Source organism: Lutjanus erythropterus, chromosome 5 (genome assembly GCF_056507025.1).
Source record: "Lutjanus erythropterus isolate fLutEry1 chromosome 5, fLutEry1.hap2, whole genome shotgun sequence".
In the NCBI taxonomy this organism is placed as follows: domain Eukaryota; kingdom Metazoa; phylum Chordata; class Actinopteri; order Lutjaniformes; family Lutjanidae; genus Lutjanus; species Lutjanus erythropterus.
In genome coordinates this window covers 30,468,526-30,491,165 of record NC_139321.1, presented here as the reverse complement: position 1 = coordinate 30,491,165, position 22,640 = coordinate 30,468,526, and the positions used below count along the sequence as shown (strand labels likewise).

The following is a 22,640-nucleotide window of genomic DNA, read 5'->3' as shown; positions in this document are numbered from 1 at the left end:
GGAAAAGCTGCAGCTGCATATATTCAATAGCTAGAGATGCAGAAAATACAAAAATAAGTTCATGTACAGTAAGAGATTCACAAACAATAAATGTGCATATTTATAAAAAAAAAAGGGATCATGGCCGATATGGGGTAACTTTTAAGGGTGCTGACCAAATTAGGTTTGTTCTACTGAGACCGATTCAAATTAAATCAATCAGTGCCAAGAGATGAGAAAGCAGAGAAGAGAAGAGTTTATCCTGTTTCATATCCTGAGGGCAATGCCCCGCAGCAGCTGCAGCTAACTTTAGCACTTAAAAAGTTTAAATTAAGCCCCCATGGACAACAAAACTTTAAGTGAGGCATTAAGAACTTCATGGACATCTTCAGGTGATGAATTTGCTTGTTGTATTATTTGTTGGAGATGACTGGGCTTTTTTTTTTTTTTTTTTAACTGTATTGGTTGATTTTTTTAATTCTTACTAGCTTTAGCCAACACTCAGCTACTGGTTGCATATGAAATTAATTGCCAACATGCTATTTAGCATGCTACAACCTTTTGTAAGTTAAAGCTGTGATAGGCAACATGTTTTGGCATCAATGAGCAATAATTCCATAATAACCTTTTAGCATATTGAAAATCAACTAGACCTCTGCACCTTCTCTTGGCTCTGCTTTCAGCCTTTTAGGGAATCTGGCTCATGACGGTAGATTTAAACCAGTCACAGGTCATCTCAGATCGAGTTTTCCTATTGGCTGTTCTACCAGTGTAGCGGCACATGCACATTCCTTTGGTGAAACAATCAATCATGAAAATTCCTGGAGGAAAAGTTGCTATAAAACAGAATTATCAGTCAGAAAATCTTAAAGAAGAGTCTAATGAGCAACATGTTCAGTCCAGGAGCTTGTCAGCTTCAATTGGTTACTTTTGATTTCACCTTCAGTTGCATTCATTCACATCTATCACAGGGATTTGCCTAGAGCAGAGAGGACCAGGTGGACCTGTGTCAAAGAGCCAACACACAGCTGCTCAGAGTCAGGGAGCACTGGATGAGAGGGTCGGCGGCAGACTGGAGCTTCTGGAGGAAGAAACGTTGAAGTTGCTCTGATGGTGATTCATTTATTGGAAACAAAGAAATCGTGGACCCGTGGATCAGTCAGATGAGCGCACAGCATTCATTTCTTAAAACGTCTGGGATTAAAAGTGGATTCATCGTTTATTTTCACGTTTGCATGTAAACCTGTGTGCAGCACCAGAGGAGACATGCATTTGAAAGTCATATTGTGAGAGCAAAATGAGGTGAGGTGTAAAGGAAAGATTCAACTTCTGGTGAGTATTGTCAGTACTGACACACAAACACACACGACTTTTCCACTCACCCTTTTGGCCAGTCAACCGGCCAAACCGTGCCGTGCTGGTTTGCATTTTCATTACCACTTTTATTGACAAGCACTGCAATAGTAAAAACAATATCAACAAAAGAGGAAGGATATCACATTAGCTTCCTCTGAGATAGACACAACAGCATAGACTGACAGGCTGGAGCTTATAGGGACGTGTTTTGGAGGGGAGAAGAAAATGGGGAGGGTTTCATTTTGTGTGGTGTGTAATATGTTAAAATGTATAACAAAAAACAAAGCACTGTAAATGAACAATAATGTTAAAATTGAGAAAGGATTATTGGATTATTTTTTAACAGACTGTAATAACATTTTTGTTATTATGGAGAGAGTTAAGTACTGATTAAAAGTATTGTTGGGTTCAGTACCACATTCCAGGCACCTCTACCACATTGTCCAAATGTGAACATTCCCAATTCTAGATGTAAGAGCAGAAGTCTCTTATTTTTGTCCTATTCTGTCTTCCAGACTTGCGTGACTCTCTTGTTCCTTCAACTATATATCCAACATTGTTCACTTCAAAACAATCTGTATGGGTACAGCAAACTTTCCATCTATCTGTCCATCCATGCCCCTATCCATTTATCCATCTGTCAAATGGTCCCAAGTGAACGTTTGAGGCAGGAGAATTGTAGTGCTGAGTGATAGATATCAGCCCTTTCATTTCCATCAGAGTAAAGGTTAACAGCTCATCATTCTTCCTCCATCAGAGGTGAAGGATTGCTGGGGTACTGGGAGAGGGCCAGGTGCACTGATAGCACTGGACCGACAATACAAGCTGCCTCCACAGATTCAATATTGTTCAGGCGAGCCAGAAAGAAAGCTGTTATCCTCTGACCTTTACGCCCAATGTAAACCAATACATACCTAAAAACAAGGTTGGGGGTTTGTTGGGGTTTTCTTTGCGCAGCAGTGAGAATTTGGCAGAAAGAAAATCAAAAATATACATGACAGATGGCTTACCAGACATATAATCATATTCTTTACTATTAAAAGACACAGACATCAAATATGACACAGGAATGAATATTTTATATTAGTATTTAAAAATTGGGGAACGTTCACGGTAGTTTTAAAGTGAAGGTAGCTTACCAGAGAGGAGGAGAGCCTTGTCCACAGTGAACTCCTCAGCAAATCTGATATGGCAGAAGTTTTTCTTGCTTTTTCTGATGGCAGCAATTTCCCCACACTGTCCAAAAACCTCCATGATGAGCTGCTCGGTGGCGTTCTCAGGCAGACCGCCAACAAAAACCGTCTTACACCCTGGAGGGCGCTCCCTCGTGGCTGGAGGCGGAAGGTCTGTCAAACATGGAAGAGAACAAAGAAAAGAGGAAAATTTATTACGATTGAAGGTTCGACTGTGTTTGTAATCTTGCAGAGTGTAAACTGAGCTCCAGGAAATCGACTTGATCATGCTCAACCATTGAAACAGCAACATCTTTTTTTAAACTGAAAAGATCAAATACAAATTGAGTGAAAACATTACTCATACATAAAATTCATGCTTGTAAGTTCTGTAATATTAATAAATGTATTTATTTTTTACACCCCACATATGACAAGACACCACTAATTCATATAAACTATATCCAGAACACTGTTTTGAAACAGTACTGCAAAGCATATAAATAAAAGAACCCAATTTGAATATAAATATAAATAAAATAAAATATAAATAAATTTTCACAATTAGATTCTTAGAACTAATCACTGACAGAATATGTACAGTATAATTTTGGAGAATAAATACTAATTAAATAATCTTCCCTTCTTTTGTGTAGGGTAGCAAACCTAAACAAATCAACACTGTAAATCTATATGGATTCAGTCTGTTTCCATTTTCAGTCCAGCTTAATGAGCTGAGTTTGCTTTGCATTGCTTCCCAAGAAGTTAATTATTTTCTCTTTCGCCTGTATTTAACATGGGATCAACAATCTGCCTTCAAAGAGCTGATATAGGTTTTCTATTTTGCTTTCCATTCATTAATAATTAACAATTATTGTGTGTAATTAGCAATCTTGGTCAGCTTGGCACTTTCAGTGCACTAAACCAAAAAAGGAGGTAGTATCCTGTTATATATGAGTTAAATAAAAACCCTGTAAAATGGGTCAAAGATAGGATTGTTTTCCTGTTGTCTAAGTATGTCAGATCTACTAAAAGTACAAAAAAACCCCTCAACTAATTATTCTATTTCTCTTCAGCTGGCATTTCTCCTTTCAAGCCTTGCACTTACACACTTCAGACAGTTTTAAGTCTCATATCGCTTCCACTGTTAACATTGTATACACAGTTTACTCCAAGTGCTTTCAGTGTGACCATTCCTAAGTCCTGCCCCATTTTGCTCTGTGCTCCAGTAACAGTTAGAGATGTTAAAAGATGTTGTTGGGGACCTGTAAAAGCCACAAACACACAGTCACATCATTAGCTAATGTTAGGAAAATGCTACTAGCTAGATGATGGCTGATGTAGATTAGCCACCTAGTCAGGTAGCATTTTTCTAATATTAACCATAAATTCATGAAGACACTAAAAGTCTCTACATAGTAGACTTATTGTTTATCAGAACAGTTGTGACAGACTGTCTTAACACCTCCACTCTGACCTTATCTTGATTTTGGAACATCAAATAGGGATCAGAGCTTTCTTTCTGCAGCGGCAGCACCTGTTTAGAGAGTGCTAAAAGGAATTTCAAAAAAACGGCATGAACAACAGAAGTGGGTGCTGATGGGGCTGCAGCACCACCTAGAACCAGAAGCTGACTCACTGCAGAGAGAGAGGGAGCGAGGGAGGGAGCATGTGAATATGCAGAGATGTGTTGACTTGATATAAAAAAATTACTTATCATGAATCCTGTTACCGTACAGTTGTGTGGTGTGTGATTTTTCACTCCAAATCCTATTTGTGTACTTGTAAAAACACAAATATTCTGTGCTAATTAATCAGGAAAAATTGCGAAAGAGGAACAAAACGCAGCAGACAGAGGGAGAGGGGCGTGTGAAGTGTTAACATATAAACTTTTTTTGATCATGAATCCTGTAACTGTAGAGTTCTGTGGTTTATACACTGCAGACTGGAGTCGCTGTTATACAATCATCTTGTGTTTGCAGAGAAACAGAGACAATATGATTGATCACATTTTCTTTTGGTAGTGGACCACCATGAAGGTAGATTGTAGCTGTTAATTAGCTGAAATTATATCTGCTGCTGCATAAAGACATTACATAAATGGGGATTTTTATTTCTTTTCTTTGGCAGCAAACACAATACACAACTTTTCAGTAACTATTAACTACTAACTTCTTTAGTTGACTTCAAACAGCCTCGACAGCAGCGTCTAGCTTGTCCTTAACGATCACCATTGCTATTCCTCCTCCTTGCGCTGTTTGACAACCCTTGACAACAGCTTGACAATGGCCTTAATCCCTCCCTGTGGCACTGACTGGCTAATCATTAGTCCTCCTGCAGTGCACAATGGTCATTTATTTTTTTATTTGAGAAACTGCTGTTACACACTGCCAGGCCAGAGAATCAGCACTACAGGTAACAGGAGAGTATGTATCTTTAATTTCGGGGTAAACTGTCCCTTTAAAGTCAGATCTGACATGGGTAGTTAAGGAATGGAAGCTAAAATTAGTGTGATGTGTACAAATGTCTTAGTTACAATTCTCACTTCCACATTGTGAACCATTTGAAGACTTTTAGTACAAGTCTGGAAGACACTGAGGCATGAATTAGGGTCTCTGCATCAGCCTCAGACAGAAAAGACTATGTTTAGCTATCTTGCGTAGGTTAAAAAAGGCAGTCTTGGTGAGGCTTTAATGTGCTGATCAAAAGAGAGGGTAAGATCAAATGTAATGAGATTCTTGGCTGTTTGAGAAATCACAGTTGCTGAGAGTTACGGTGACCTGATCAAACTGGTGTCTAAGATGAGCAGGGGAAATGACAAAACAACAGCTCCTATTCCAGTAAGGTGACAACTGTACAGAAAGAAGATAACAAAACCAAATCCCTGTTCACTACAATTACGAGTCAGCCAATGGTTCAGTGAAGTCAGCCTACTGTTCGTGATGAGGGGGGAAGATTTCTCTATGACCATACCAGGGTGGAAATATAAAATGATAAGTAATAACATGGAACAACATGCTTGAATCATTTTTATATTACAGAGATTATAACGTCACGCCATCCCTAGCATGAAAATCAAATCCTTCTGGCCAGAAGGGGGTTGATCCTTTCATGTTGATGGTCCAAAGCCGACTGAAGTGACTGAACAAAGATAAAGAGTGACTGATCTAATCTCACAATGATCAGACTCTCCATGATGATATGACTGGTTTGTACAGAAGAAATTGGGAAATTGATGGCTGCTAATAACGTTGGCACTTTTATTCAACCTATAAAATATGGAAGAAAGCTTAACTCAAGTTTGATGTTACTATGATGGGCAAAGATGGATGTTAAAATAATTGAACATTTAATGTAAAGAGGGACTGAAGTGAAGTTAGTTAAGTTTGGGATCTGAGGCTGAACATTTGTTGTCTTTTGACTGGAACAACAACAAGTTAAACAAGTTATAATGCTTTATTTTCAAATTTAACAATCGCAAAAGTGATATGCAGTTGTATTAGAAATGTATATATGATCATGCACACTAGTACATGAGGACTGGACCTGGCCAGGTGCAGTGGCTTCCTGAAGTCCATTGATTAGCTGGTAACCTCATTGTGGTGACAGGACACCAGAAAGCCACTTCTTTGGTTGTTTTTTGTTTAAACAGATGAGATATAATGTGTTAATTAGTTATTCTTATGTGATATTGGTAAGAGGATTCTGTTATCTACCTTCAGGAAGTGCTGATGATGCAGGATGGCATCACCAAAACATCCAGTGATTAAGTTACATGTCAGCACATTTGACTTCAAGCTTACAGCTCTTAGTTAATGTGTAATAAACCAGTGTAAACTTTAAACTCACACACACATATATTATATATACATATACATATATATAAAAATATATATATGTATAAATATACATATATATATATATATATATATATATATATATATATATATATATATATATATATATATACATATATATAAAAATATATATATGTATAAATATACATATACATATACATATATATATACATATATATATATATATATATATACATATATATATATATATATATATATATATATATATATATATATACATATATATATATATATATGTATATACATATATATATATATATGTATGTATGTATGTATGTATGTATGTATGTATCTCCTTGAACAAGTGTAGGATAGTTTTTCACTCAGTTGCCAATATTTTGGATCTTTCAGTCTGATATAACAATTTTGTAATAAAGCCGACCTTCATGAAGGTTGTAATAGTCATTTATTGTTTAATTATTTTTTTTTTTTTTTTTGGAGAGCTGCTGATTAAACTTCATGGTCATTTGGAGGCTGCAGATTGTGGTGGTGCTGAATTGAATTCTACTGATTTTAGCTGAAAGGTGTTTGTAATATTTAGCGTGTCCTCATTGCTCCTAAATTATTCAACAGCAGCACAAAATACAGCCTCAAAAATACCATGAAATTTAATCAACAACTCTCAAACAATTTCAACAAAAATGAACATTATAATCTTCCTTCATTTAACTAAGTGTTCCTAATGAACTAGAAACTGACTGCTGTGAGTTTAAAATATAATAACTAAAATAACTGTGAAGAATTGGAAGTAAAAAAAAGTCTAAACCATAAAAATTGATTTTAAAAAAGCAAGTACTAAGGCGACTGTGGTGAGTAAAAACTTATTTTTAACAAGCAGAAACATTTCAATTAGGAATTAAAGGGAATCAAATATAGTTTTATATTAGCTGGTGCACTTGTGGACTGATGATGGAGGGTGAAAGGAGTAGTTGGTAAACAAGTTCCAGCTTGTGTTTTTTATCTGCGCTGTTGTACACACAGCATGATAGGTAGTAAACTTTACAAACCAAGTGTCTAAATCACCACAAACCACAAACCTAACTTCTGGAAGCACAGAAGAGTGAAATGCAGAACAGCTTGACGTGCTGTCCAGCACCTCATACAGACACACCTGCAGAGTGCACAGATGATGCAGAGCAGGTGACACTTGTTTGCTTGTTGTCTGTGCTTGTTTTCACCCCTGACAGGCTCATATTGTTAGTGTTAATGTCTGACAACATCACGGAAATTATCACAACAGTGAGAGATACAGTTTGTTTAACCAGAGACAGCTGTTTAATTACTCTTGTCTTTTGCATTATTGTCAGCTTTATTCAAACTGTACACAAACTAAATAAAACTCACTAACAAGGTCTTGATTCATCTTTCCACTGTTCTAACAATCACCAGCTCTGGTTTGGCCAAAATCAATTTTTAATTCACGGTGTAAAGGAGCACTCAGTAGAAGTGATCCTGGACAGCGGCTGCAGCCTCAGGAGAGGAGCTCTGCAGGTCTGCTGACTTTATAACTAGAGTTCAGGACAAAATTATTAGCCCCCCTATGAAATTTAAAGTTTTTTTCAAAACTAAAAAGTGCTTTTATTAACAGAGCAAGGAATTTTCAACATAGCATTTCTAAACATGCTAGTTTTCTTTTGAAAACAAATTACTTCTATTTGCACACAATAACAGAATTATTTCAGAAAAAACAAAAATTACCAGGGTCAGTATTGTTAGCCCCCTTAAGAGCTGACCTTTTTATTGAGCCAAACCACTGTTGTGCAATGATGTGTTTTAACTCTGTAATGCTCAAAGCTTGTTTTACACCCAGTATAAAAACCTCAGTAAGGGTCTGAGCTGTCACTTGAGAAAGCATCATGCCAAAACCAAAAGAAATCAGTTTAGACTTGAGAAAAAGAAATGCTGATGCTCACAAAGCAGGAGGAGGATATACAAAGTTATCACAGCGTTTTCAAGTGTCAAGGAATGGAGTGAGAAGTATCATCAAGAAGTTCAAAGAGAGCCACACAGTACAGAACAAGCCTGGCAGAGGTAGGAAGTGAAAGATTTCAAAGACTCTGGAAAGAAAATTAGGGAGAGATGTGTCTAAAGACCCCAGAACAACTGCTGAGACATTAGTGAATGACTTAACCAAGTCAGAAATTGTAGTCTCATAGAAAACAATCACTAGAGCCCTGCACAGGAATGGACTGTGAGGTTGCAGACCAAAAAAAACCTCCACTTCTGCAGAAGAGACACCTTCAAGCTGTACTGAAGTATGGTAAGGACAACCTGGAGAAAGATTATGCATGCTCGAAGCGTGTCCTTTGGTCAGATGAGACGAAACTGGAGCTCTTGGCCATAGAGACGTTGCTTATGTTTGGAAAAGGAGGGAGAGACGTATAAACTAAAGAACACCGTCTTCACAGTCAAGCACAGTGGTGGGAGTATTATGCTGTGGGGATGCTTCAGTGCGTCTGGAACTGGGAATCTGGTCAAGGTGGAAGAAATCATGAAGACAGAAGGGTATGTGAAGGTTTTCAAAGAAAACCTCAAGCAGTCAGCAGCAAAACCGGGTCTGGGTCATCGCTTTGTTCAAACACGGCAACGACCCAAAACATGCGTCGCTCCTGGTGAAGAACTTCCTCCAGAAGACCAACGTGAACATTATTGACTGGCTTGCACAAAGCCCTGACTTGAATCCCACTGAAAATCTGTGGGGTGAACTGAAGACTAAGGTCCATGCCAGAAGACCATTAAATCTGGAGAAGCTTGAGAGATTTGCCAAAGAAGAATGGGCTGGGAATCTTCAGGAGACGTGTCTGAGACTTTTTGAAAACTACAGCAATGATTGCAGGCTGTTATCCAGCAAAAAGATACACAATTGACTATTAACATCAGGGGGGCTAATCATTTTGACCCTGGTAGGTTTTGTTTTTTGTGAAATAATTTTGTTTCTGTGTAAAATAATGTAAGCATCCAAAATGAAACTAGGATGTTTGGAACAGCTGTGTTAAAAATTCCTTGCTCTGTTTAACAGCACTTGGGAAATACTTTTAAGAAAATGAAATTTCCATAGGGGGGATAATAATTTCGTCCTCATCTACATTTTATGTTTATCTGACTGTGAAAATAATAATATATATATAAATAAATAAATACATTTATATATATATATATATATATATATATATATATATATATATATATATATATATATATATATATACACATACATTTGTTGTAGGCAGACTTCAAACCAAAATAATTATATTATTCTTAGTACAGCCATCATAAAAGTATAGTGACATTTGCTGACTGGCACACAGAGCAAATTGGACCCGGCAGTTATGTGGAAAGTATCTCAAGCAGAGCTGACATGTAGGACTCATTCATGTACTATACACTTAAGAATAGTTTAAATCACTTTCCTGTGGCTGTAAAGCAGCAGCCTAAATCTTTCTATCAATCATCTCCTAAATTAGAAAAAAAAGTAGTGTATTTTTCATTCAGCACTGAAAAGGTTGGACATGAAATTTTAAATTATGAGCCCAAGAGGAGCTATTATCCAGTCGTGTAGCTTTAGTGCTGGAGTGCCTGTAGCAAAGTTATGGTAAAACACATCAAAGCTACTTTATGGCTTTGTCCTCCTCATGTCACAGCTTGCTCTGGCACATGGCCCAAATGCCTTCATCCCCTGACCTTGGCGATGATGATGGCATTAAAACTGGAACATGCACATACTCAGGACTGCTCTCTCACTGGCATGCTCAAAGCCAGAAAACACGCACGCACACACACACGCACACACACACACACACACACACACACACACACACACACACACACACACAGAGCAGCTCTAGGACAACACCAAGGTGATAGCTTCCCTGCCTTTACTTTGCAGTCAGCTAAAACATGCTGCAGTTCATTGCACGATTCAGCATTAAATTACAATTTTTTGACAGAGTTCGGCTGATGAGCGAGGAGGACAATATAAAAGGACAACAAGGTAACAATCTGACATTTAGCTGACATCCTTGCTTCGTGAAAGCCTGCCTTTAAAAACCAACATTTTCTTTTACTCCAGACACACAAGAGATGTGACTGCATTATCAAATGTTTGGCTTTGAAAGGAGGATGAAATCCATACTGGGGACTTTTTTAGAAATGTGGGCACGTAGACAGGAGGGTTCTGAAGGGCATCTTTGGTCTTTTACTTGAGGGTAATTACAGACAGACAAGCCTGACATCAATGAAAAAGTGTTTGGAAAAGAAGAGCTGCAGGAAGTGATGACCATTAAAGACACTCACAGAGTAATTCCCTGAAGCAGCAAATGAAATGTAGGTCTTCAGCATTAAAGGACTGAGAGATGAAAATGGGTTTGTGTCTGTGTGTATGGGAGTCATGGAATAAGAGAAAGAGACAGAAGAAGACCAAGTTTAATCAAACCCAAAGTTTTTGTGTTAAAAAAAGAAGAAATTGTTCAAAGTGTGTTTTTTTTTTTTTTTGACAGAGCAGTAGATCTTTTTCACAGCAGCCATTTTGACATGAAATAGTTGGGTAAACACAGCTGTTATCAATTATACTAATTAAGGTTCCATTCCATTCTGGTAAAGGAGAGTCAATGTGCTGCTAATATGTATGTTGGCTCACTGTAAAGGCTCTAATTGGAACAGAACCTCAATTATACTGTTTTTGCACCAAAATTCGTGTGTATATATGAGCCTAAACCCGCAAAAAATTTGCAATTGACGGTTTTCCCATTGCAAGTGGATAAGTTGCATTTCTATTTTGTTTTATTTTGTTTTGTTCTCTTTGATATGCGCTGGAAAGTCCTAACCTGGCATGCCAGATGGTTTGTTGCAAAGAACCATATGGGAAGTCATCTGTAGAAACTGTTTGGAAAAGTTCAGGAACTTTCAAAAAACACTTTGACTGGATGAACCATCTGTTGATCTAACTTCAACCAATCATATCAAACTCTTGCTGAAGCTGGTCAGGAGAAGAGCGTAAACATCTTTTCAATCAAGAAAAGCCTTCAGTACTTGTCTTTGCTCTTCTTTCAATGAAGAAATACTCTCCAGTTCTGATATAACTGATACTATTGCTGCAGCTACACTAACCACTTCAGGAGCTGCCATTATTTGTTTGAGATGAGTTGCTGCCATCGACATTTCTTGTTGTTGTCACACCTAAAACCATACCCGTAGCTGCCAGCAGTCCCTCCTCGGACACTGATTGGCTGTACCACTTTGGGTGCGGACACAAATGGATGACTTGAAGCCTGGCAAGATGGATTCTCGCATGATCACATGATCTTGTGATCTCATGAATTGAGCTGCCTTGCAAGTTAAGAAAAGTCAAGACTCAGCTTATGTGTGTGCAGGACATCAGAGAGAAAGACATTTTCTAAAAGTATCTGTGTTTAGCTCTCGGTACTTTTTGTCGCTTCTAACTGAATTTCTGTGGTTTGAAGTTTAGCTCTCCTGCATCGCTGTTTGTACTTTCAGGTATCTGCTTTATTTTACTGTTTCATGTTTGCTTTGTAGCTGTATAGGAGTTGTGCTAAGTGACTAAGACAAAAGCCAGATCTTAGTGGGTGTTAGTGGGTTTTTTGTTGGTCTGGGGCTGGGCTGAAGGCCTGTTCACACCAGACACTTTTTTGAGGCAATTTTTTCTTGTTTATAACATTTTTGAACCTGCATGTATCCAATCTAAGGTTCACATCAATTGCAGAATTTCAAGCAATAATGCGGCTTCTGTTTTTTCGGATCAAGGTAGATTCTTCTAAAGTTTTTTGCTTCCGACGTGAACACATGTGACCAATCAAACTACATGTTGTTTTACAATGTCACATCCAAAACATCCAACATGGTGGATTGCTTGTTTTACACATCTTACCGAACTCCTTTTTATATGATAAAAGCAGGAAAAAATCTGCAGAGACAATGATTTCAAAGACAATGTGAGGAAAGGAATAAACAACAAGCTTCGGTATGATGATGATGTGTATATGAAGCTTCAACAGTGTACAGAAAACATTTTTTTTTTTATTTTCCAACCGGGCGACCCCCTCCTGTGTCTGAATAAACCAGGTGCACAGTACAGCTGGAACTGTTTACAAATCGTATAAATTATTTAACCTACATATAGCTGCTTGTCCGGATCAATCGGCCCTGTGAAATTAATCCTCTGCTTTTTCAAACTTGGTGCCTCCCGAATATGTCATGAAGCAGCTGTGATTCAGTTTCAGCTCCTGAATGAAGCAGTACAACTCACGAAGTTCTCTTCTCTTTCTCTATACTGTCTGTACCCAGATATGTCGTTTTTTTTTCTTCTTTTTATTAAATAATAGGTGCTCCAGGTTGTGTTCACTTGATATTGATTCTATCTTTTTGCCTCGGTGCAATTCATTTTTAAAGGCTTAATAATTTATATGCAGAATCATGTTGCGCTTGATGTGAATAGTCAGGCGGGTTGAAATTTGTAAATTTGTGCTGTTTATTTGTGTCACTGTTGGTGTGTAAAGGCCTTACAGCCTGAACACAACAAACCAGGACTGGAACATTGTCCTGTGCAGGGCTCTACTTAGGATAAAGAAATATATACTGTTGCACAAGACAGTTTGATAATATATGTATGCATATGTATATTTATTTAGATCTGGCTCTATTGGCAGGTATGCATCACACTTTACTGAAGATCTTGCCAACTCTTACACAATGGGTGAGCTCTCACATTATATAATGTTTGACAAGGCTTATTATAACAGCGAAGAGGAATCCCAATAAATTTGGCATTTTCATATTCTCATAAATATACAGAAACTGTTCAGAAAGATACAAAAATGATCTGACATGATCTGAAACAAGAAAAAGTAAGAAAAAGTTGAAAAATATAAGAGAAACACAAAGATAAAGAAGCAGAAAGGCTGAGAGACAGATACTGAGCTCCAGTGCTGTTCAGTTAAAGGTCAATGAGGAGGAAGCTGCCTGTAATGGCCGATGTGGAGTAGCTGGGGGTCCTGCTTCCTGTGATAGCTACCATATGTAACCTGCTGCCCTCTATCCCCATCACACACACACACATTCCCCGGGCTAACATAACAAATACCTTGGGAAATAGAGCACTGACTCACAATCATCCTCTAACTTCACACACAGCAGCACTTGCATGAAAAATCCCACTGTTGAAAGCAGCATTTCTGTCTACGTTTTATCCAAACACCCTATGATACTCCTTTTAAAAATAAATTTAAAGAAAGATACATGTCATCTTCTATTGCGCCCCCCTGTGCTGTCCCCTGTGGTGAAGCTTTATCATGCTGTGACCCCCTTAGAAGAACCCTAGAGGCTTCAATTACAGTGTAAACCCTACAAGTGAGCCAAAAAACGTCCTCAATGGCTCTGCTCGCTTCTGGGCGAGTGTCTTGCCATCTGTTCAAATAAATTGCTGCATTAAATTCCAACCTGAAATGCTGTTATTTAGAAGGCATTTTCCTTTTTTCTTTCTTTAAAAAATGTCTGCCACTGAGAAATGTCTTCTTATTGCTTTCAAAGGAGAGTTTTGACACCCTATTGGTCTATTGTGGAAGGCAACAGTGGCATCCTTCAAAAGGGAAAAAAAAGTGCTACTCTTTCATGTTGAGAGTAAATTGGCTTCCTCTGAAGACTAACTTTCAGACCCACTCTCGTCTCTGGCGCATTTCTTGCCTTAAAGGTGACATAAAGGGAAGGAAATGAATAGAAGGAGACAAATGGTACGAGAGAAAAGGTGGGCGAGAATGAATTTGTGGCAGCAAATATCACAAAGATGTGTGAAGACACTGTTGTAGAGAAGATAGGGGAAAGGGCTGAAGTGAGAAATTTGGTTCAAGCAGTTTGATGGGCGCCCCACATTATATTTTAACACGCCACTGGGTGGATGCTTTTATCCAAAGTGCTTTACAAGTAGCATGAGTGCTTAAATTTTGTGTGAGAGTGGCCCATAAGAGATGGAGTCCTTAACCTTAGCAGCGTACGTGCCGTCTGTAACACACTGAGGTGCATCTGAATCTCTGCTTGTAATCTTATGAAAAAAAAATCTCTCATAAGCTTCTTTAATGTTTATTTTACATGTTTTGTCTAAAACAATAAAAAACACTCAGAGGGCAAAGTGAAGACCCAAATTCAGGGATCTTTTAGTGTCAGGGCTCTTTAGGATTTAAGGGCATGACCGTCTTGCATTCTGTGTCTACATGACAGGACAGAAAAGGAAAGAAAATGCGAAAGTGCTCACGCTAGGAAAGAGTGTAACCGAAGGTCAAACAATGAGTGTTTATGACAGGTTCTTGTGTTGTAACACTGAGCAGTTAACAGCACGGCTCCCCATTCAGCCTCAGGATTAGAATGAACTCTGTATGAGGTACACGGCTTTTCATCCATGTGCTCGTCTCTGATCCATAGCATCTAAAGGTCTAGAGGTGCAGGGGAAATATTTATTAATTAATTCATGGCGTGTGATCCATTTTTCTGTCTGCATTACACCGTGACAGTGATGCTTTATACTGGGGTTGAACACTGAACTGAACACACACTTGGTATCAAAGGCTGACTCCCACACTGGTTGTAGTGAGGAGCTCTCACTAGTAGTCTGGGTTGAAATTGATGTGTTCTCCATCTGACATCCGAGGCTGCATTGAAAAAGCCCCGAGACAGACAGTTTTTTTCTAACAGAGGGGAGAAAGTTCCTCCCAGTGGGAGTGAACACTAGGATCACGTTTAATTATTTACAGAATCCAAGTGTGAAAGAGAAGTGTGAGCGCAGACCAGGCCAGCCATTTATTTTCAGGTTATTTTTTGTTGTTTATTCTATAATATCAATGTAAAATCAGGTCTTATGTATGACCTAAATAATAAAAAAAATGCATGTTATGGCATGAAAAAAACAAGATTAGAAAGCAGAGATTAAAGCCTTATGTTGACTAGGAGTGACTCTGAATTAGTTTTGTAAGAAGATCTAAGATTATTTGAAAGATTTACAGCTTTAAATCACAGAGACGGACACTAATATTTTAAAGCTAAGCTCCTAATTGTGGTGACCCAAATGTAAACTTGTCTAAAAACAATGTAATGGTACTTCTCACAGCCTTCCTTGAAGCATGTATGTAACATTTCTGCACTGAAATGTCTAAAAACAATGACATTATTCCAAATGTTTTCAACAATGGTTAAGCACAGAGAAGTAAATAATTTATTTAAAGCTGTTGCTGTAAATTCTGGGGAATCATGGGATACAGAGAGTGAGGAAGGAAGTCAGCAAACGTGAAGCAATAAGAGGCAATAAGAACAAGACTTAAAAAAAAAAAACTCGTCCATTAACATGATTCCTGTCTGCTTGAGTCTTGTCAGCTAGATTTTCACCTGCAAAGATGGATGTTTAACAATGAAGAGAACGACTCCTATTATCACAGACTATTTCACACTGTCTTCAAACTACATCTTTTGTTATCTTTTTAAGACCCCTGGCAGCAAAACTCAAATGTTGTGTGTTTTGCATTGTTCACTTTTCCCATGAATTATGATGTGGTGTTTCCTGACGGCATTGTTTCTGAAGAAAAATTAGGATTTTCATTGCCATTTTGTTTTTTTTGTTTTTTTTTCATAGTCTGTCTTTGTGTTTCAGATTTGTCTATAAGAATTGCATTTGCAGTTTGAGAATGGTTTAGTAAACTGTACTGTACGTCCATCGCTCTGTTAGGGACCCGGTCCCTCTCCTGACAAATCTTCAAATACCAAATCAAATCTTCAAAACCTTCAACCTTCAAAACCTTGTGGAAATGGAGTACAATGTGTTGACAATTCAGTCTGATATCAGGCTAAACTCAGTTCATCAAAAAGGGAAAAAAAGCTATTATTATTATTATTATTGTTATAAGTAAAATTCAATCATATCAGTTTGGTTAAAAAACAAACAAAAAGTATAGATTTGGAGATTAATAATAATAATTAATATCATATTCTAAGAAGTTAAGTTTCCATATAGAAAATCTCTGAGGGGTGTGGCTGTTTTTTGGATAACCCAGTGAGACTATTGATGCAAAATACCATAAATCCCATATTCTCATCAAGTAGTCCAGATAATGTCTACACAACATTACCCACAATAGCCCCATACAACCAGAGATATTAAAGGTAAAATTACCTCAGTATAAATGGTATACAGAAATCACCTCACATAGATGCTCTGGAGGGGCAAATGTACTGAAATATGAAATAATACATTTTCCCTGCATCTTGGCATGAATTGCAGTGGCGTTTTATAGAGGTTGTAAGGGGGAGTGGACCTGTTGTCACAAAAGCAACAGCTCCTTTGGGAGCTATCGCAAAACCACCACTGAGTATAGGACTGGTGTTCAGTCCCTATTCCACTCCTCTGTTTCTCAGTTTTGTGTAATGTTGGCTGTTTAACTTTTGCTGACCTGCTATTATGATGGTTGCGGGTTACAAACCTTTTTCTCCTGGTTCAGGGTGCTTGTTTCCCTATAAACAGCAACATTCAGTTTTAATTGCCTTGGAGCACAATAGAAAGATTTACCCAATTACCATGAATCATCCACAGGCACACAGAAGACAGAGCTGTAGCTATAAGTATGCAGCTCTAAGTAATACAATTAACCAATGTGCTCTTGAGAACAGGGACTTTTGCCCCTTCATCCTTCATTTTTCTCACCTCATTTTCAAAAGGCTCAAGGATATGGTTGCACAAACCCCCTTTCATTTCAGATCCTGAAACACAAAACGTGTGTGTGTGTCATTTCCAGCTAAACAGTGCACTATAATATAGAAATAGGCCACATAGTGACAAGATGTGGTCTATATTGCATTAATTTTGTCTAGTTTGACAGTTTGATCTGAGTTTTTGGATGCTCCAGTAGAAACTGGAAACACAATGGCAGCCTCCTGGTCGCAATATTTCTTGTATTACATTCTAAATAGTACACTAAATTATGTTTCTGAAAACAATTTAAGCGAGAAATAGGCAGTGTGGTAAATTCTATATTCTCAATGGAACTTTAATTTACAAAACTTGCAGCATACACATCCAATTAACATCATGCTGTATAGGCTGATGATGAATAGAAGGAGATCGTAGCCTTAAAGCCAGTGTGACGAGCTCAGACATCCTCCATCCTCCTCAGTTGGCTCCTTTGCATCTAAAGGAGCCAAATGAGGGGGATTGGACATCTGATTAGGACGCCTCCTGGATGACTTTTTCTGGGAACGTCCAACTGGGAGGAGTACCAGGGGTAGAACCAGAACTGGCTGGAGGGATTACATATACCATCTGGCCTGGGAATGCCTCAGGATCCCTCAGGAGGAGCTGGACAGAAGAGAGGGATGTCTGGAATACCTTATTCAACCTGCTGCCATTATGACCCAACATGGATGGATGGATGGATGGAAGAAGACTAGAAACTAGTGATTGAGACCATAAAGTCATTACTGAAGCTGTTTACTGAGGTAATAAATTAAGTGAGAAGAAGCTTATTTTGCATTAAGACTCCATACAATTTGACTTTTTTTTTTTTTTGGAGCCAGTTGAGTCGCCCCCTGCGGGCTTATAGAAAAAATGCTGGTTTAGGACACTTTCTCATCTGTTCCACTTTTGAGACCTGCAAGCTCCTTCCACTGTTCACTGTACGGTCTACTGTTAAAACGTATGTGAGAGCAAAAGAGACCAGTGTTTCCTATTAATTATCTAGACTGTGACGGCCCACTATAGTCTTAATTTGTCCCGCCACAGTTTCATAATGAGCCAAAAATATTTTATTACCCGCCTACTTATTCATCCATCCATACACGGGAGAACAACACCATCCACGAGTGATTTACTAGAGCACAATCTCCCCTCACTCCGCTTCTCCCTTCCTGTTCATTTCAACACATGCTCTGGAGAAACACACAGAGAAAGAGATGTTGTCTGGTATTACATCCCTCCTGTAAATGTTCCCATTATGGTGCGACTTCTCCTGTTATGCACAGTTCATGTGGTTGCTGCCAGTGTCACTCGGTACTACATCGGTTTCAATCGGTTCGAGGCAACGTCAACAACATTAACAACAAGCCTCCTCCAGACCTGGCTCGCTGTTGTGAAAACAAGTCACAGGTGACAAAAACCCCAAAAACAAAATACGAGTTTTGTTTTTGGGCGATTTTATAAAACATCCTGCTGATGGAGAAAGTCAACAGATCAGACACACACAGGGGAAAGAAACAGAGAGAGGCAGGGTGGGGCGAGTCCCTGTATGTGCAATAAGAGACGCTGTGTGAGTGTGTGTGAACAGAAGCGAACTGAGGGGACAAGCAAGATGAGCAGATCAGATAAGTTTGTGAGAAAACATGAAAATAAGTTAAAGAGTTAGAATTAAAATGGTGAAACTTCTTAGAGGTTTATTTACAACTCTGGACTATAATGCAAAATGAAAAGCAATGGATTAGTATGACTATTGATGAAATATTACATTTAAAATGTTAATTTTCTGGGCATACAGCACAATATAGATACACTTATCTCGGTAAATAACCAAGCAGTAATTACCAGGCAAAGCTCAGTGTTTTATTATCTATTATTTTCTACATTTGAGGTTTTACACAGTTTATGTTTATATGGTCTCACAAAGTCCTGAACACAGACTTTCAGAGAGTGCGCATTTGCACATTTACATATATAACAGACAGAGCCTGACTGGAACCAGTAACTTGGAGGTGATCAGGTAATTATGTGGATCTGACCCCTAAAACACGAGGTGGGAGGAGAGGAGATGCAGTATAGAGATACAGAGACAGAGAGGGTGAGAACACTGTACGTGCACAGTACAGTAGAGCGAGCAGGTGAGGAGAGATTAAGGAACGATACAGCGATAAGGGTGAGCTGAGTTAAGAGGAGGACAGAGTCCATCACCTCTTTGGCCTGGCATATTGAGGACAGCAGCACGGTGTTGATGTGTTCACAGAGGTCGCTCCTCCAATTATACATTCACAGACATCACACGAGTGCACGTCCGCATGCATGCACGCATCCCCTTTAATTCCTCCCCTCACTTCCCCGCTTCCTTCCTCCCTGATGAAACGTGAATGCAAATCAGCCACGCTCTGCTGGGTAGAGGTGCTAAGAGGTATTAAAGGTGACATTAAGGAGGAATTTCTTCGTTGTCACACAATATCAAGCAGAGTGGTGCATATGTATCCAAATGTGAGGATGGAGATAAGTGAGAAATAAAGCATACTACTACTACTACAGCTACTGCATCAATAAATAAAACATGCTCACTAAAGATGGGTCAACTCGCAGTGTTTCCGTGATGCCTATATCCATCACAACAGCAGCGAGAACTACTATGACACTTACTGGGGTTTGGAGGGAACAGCGTGCAGCTCTTGCAGTGGATGATCTCCTTGACAACTGGTGCATCCTGGGAGAGGGGCGGGGGCGCCAGGCCCAGGCCCGGCATCATGGGATTTATGGGGGCAATGCCAGTCATCAGCCCGAGACTGGGGTCAAACTCTGGAGCCAGAAGAGAAACATGGATGAGAATACATAGCACGTAACACAGCAGCTGCCTGGGAAAGCAGTGACACGCGGTGCACACACATTAAGAAATTAGCTTCTGCTTCCTAACCGCTTATCAGTCACGGCTAACCTTTACTGTGGCATCATTTGAGCACACGCTGGTTGTTTCATGTTCCATTTTACATTCTGTACTTCCTCCGTGAACACAGAGCAACACTTCTGTCAACAGTGGTGACACACACAAGCAGTTTATAAATAACTGAATATGTCAGCCACTCATGAATAAATCATCTAACGAAAAACATGAATATTTAAACTATTTTTACTTAGTCTTTTTCTCATTCTGTCTCTCCTCTTATTTCTTTCCTGAAATCTCTCACTCTCTCACACACACACACTTGTAAACTATTGCACAATGACTCGCTTGCTCTCGGTCTCCCCCTCTCCTCCTCTTTAGTCTTTGAATGATGAACTGTAACATCACAAAGGAATTTCAGAAAACACAGACACTGTATTCACAGGTACTAATTTAGACTGCACCTGGGCACGCACGTACACACACAGCTTTTTTTTTGAAGTGGAAATACATTGCCCTCTCCCATGAGTCTCCACTGCACCTGCAGCAGACAGCGGCAGAGAAAGGAGGCCATTGTGTGCATGTGTGTGTAACGTAATGCTGTGCATGCCAAGTCTCCATCCCCGTGAGTGACAGCGGCTTGACTAAGACAAAACTGAAATGAAAGCACAACAAAACACTGATGCAATGTTCGCTCAAGAGGACTAACATGGAGTTTTTCTCCATCTGGAGGAGTCAGCGGAGAAAGACAAATCAAGTTCGATGAGCTATTATGCAGCGGAGTAGTGGGAGGGATGGAAAAAGTTATCAGTGACACGATGCTGCTGAACTAAACACCATAAAGATGAAGAGGTGTGATAGTGTGGTGGTTCGCCTGGCTCTCTCTGTCTCCTGTTGATGACCCTGACATCCGTCTTTAGCCAGGTGACAGAGGGAGAGGAGGCAGGTGATAATGAAAACACTGCAGGGTTGCCAGAGCGATGAATGACTTGTTCTGGTGAGCTCGAGGAGAGGAAGATGGATAACAGGGACGGAGAGAGATAAGTGATGCAGGAGTGAAGCGGTGAAAGAGAAACAGAGCCATAAAATCTGATCCAATTATTACTACAGCACGCAGGGATGTACTGTTTTCCATTAAAACTGTATCTGTGTATCTGTCTGGGCTGGTCACAGATGTCACTAATTGTATTCTTATCTGTATTTGTTGAGACAGAAAAACAATAGCTGGCTGCTGAATAACAGCACTGTTATGCAATGTATCCTTCTCACAATATCCATGCTTTGTTATTGTCTGTGTTCTGGGTTTGATTATGTGCGGCAGCCGCCTCTCCTTTTTTAAAGTCTTTAATCAGCTGAAGGACGTGCCATAAGTAAGTGGGGGACTTTTCAAAAGTTGGCGCTTTCAACAGCAATATGTTGCAACAGTAAGTTAAGCACAAGATGTATTTATACTGCACTACACTTCACTCTAATAGATAATTTAAAGTTCAAGTGAGTTGATTTTTATAATGTACTGAAATGAATAGACACCAAAGCTGCTTTGAAATAAAGAAAATCTATAGAAACACTGCTGCATTGTTGGAAAATGTTCAGCACTGATGTACACTGACTGACCAAAAAAAGTCACTAAGTAAATAGGTAAGAGCCTTTCACTGGATAAATACTGCAGTGATTAATATGTTTCAGCGGGCAACAAGTTATTAACTCTAACTGTTGCAGCGAGTAGCTTCTCATTTCTCAAACAACCATGTCAGAAGACATATCCTGTGTTTGTGCAAAAGATGTAAATCTATTTCAGAAGAGTCAAATTATTGGCCTGCATCAATTAAAGAAAACAACTAAGGAGAATGATGAAACTACTAAAATTGGGGGTTAAGAACTGTCCAACACATTATTAAAACCTGGAGGCATAGTGGTGAACCATCATCTTCCAGGAAGAAATTCAGTCCTGAATGATCTTGATCGGAGATCACTTAAACATTTGGTGAAATCAAAGCAGTAAAAATCATCAGCAGAACTCACGGCTATGTTTAATAGTGAAAATAAGAGCATTTCCACACACAATGTGAAGAGAACTTGAGGTATTGGGACTAAACAGCTGTGTAGCCTTAAGAAAACCACTTATCAGTGAGGATAGTAGGAAACAAGCTTCCATTTGCTAGGGAGCATACAGACTGGACTGTGGAGCGATGGAAACATGTCATGTGGTCTGATGAGTTCAGATTTACCCTGTTCCACAGTGATGGGTGCATCAGGATAAGAAGAAAGGTGGATGAAGTGATGCACCCATCATGCCTACTGGAGAAGACTTTACACAGCGGTCCGACTCTCCCATCACCAATACAAGATCGAAAATTAATTTTCAAAATAAAAGACCCCGTGCAGACTCACGATTATAAAGATAGACAATTGCAATGCTAATTTTCATTAGTGCATTAATAGGAATTCCCATTATTTGTTAGCATCAAGCTAATGAACTAAGCTTGTAATTACAAGAAGAAAAATATCAATTCAGAAAAAAACATTAACAATACTAAAGAAGAGTTTGGTTTGGTCAGTGAGTTTGGTGCCAGGTACTTTTCTCAATTACATTTTTCTACTGCAGATAGTGACCCCTTCACGTAGGCAGGAATCTTAAGCCCCTT

General features: G+C 38.9%; 1 protein-coding gene across 2 annotated transcripts in view; it reads right to left on the bottom strand.

Annotated features, from left to right (window-relative positions):
* Positions 1 to 22,640, bottom strand: part of LOC146327129 (ecto-NOX disulfide-thiol exchanger 2-like) — a 274,197-nt gene that overhangs the window by 72,145 nt on the left and 179,412 nt on the right. For both annotated transcript variants that reach the window (XM_084719578.1, XM_084719579.1), the window contains exons 4-5: positions 19,758 to 19,913; positions 2,475 to 2,681 (exon numbers count right to left, since the gene is read on the bottom strand). In XM_084719578.1, coding sequence (XP_084575704.1) covers positions 2,475 to 2,681; positions 19,758 to 19,913 — 363 coding nt within the window. The remainder of the gene's footprint in view (positions 1 to 2,474; positions 2,682 to 19,757; positions 19,914 to 22,640) is intronic.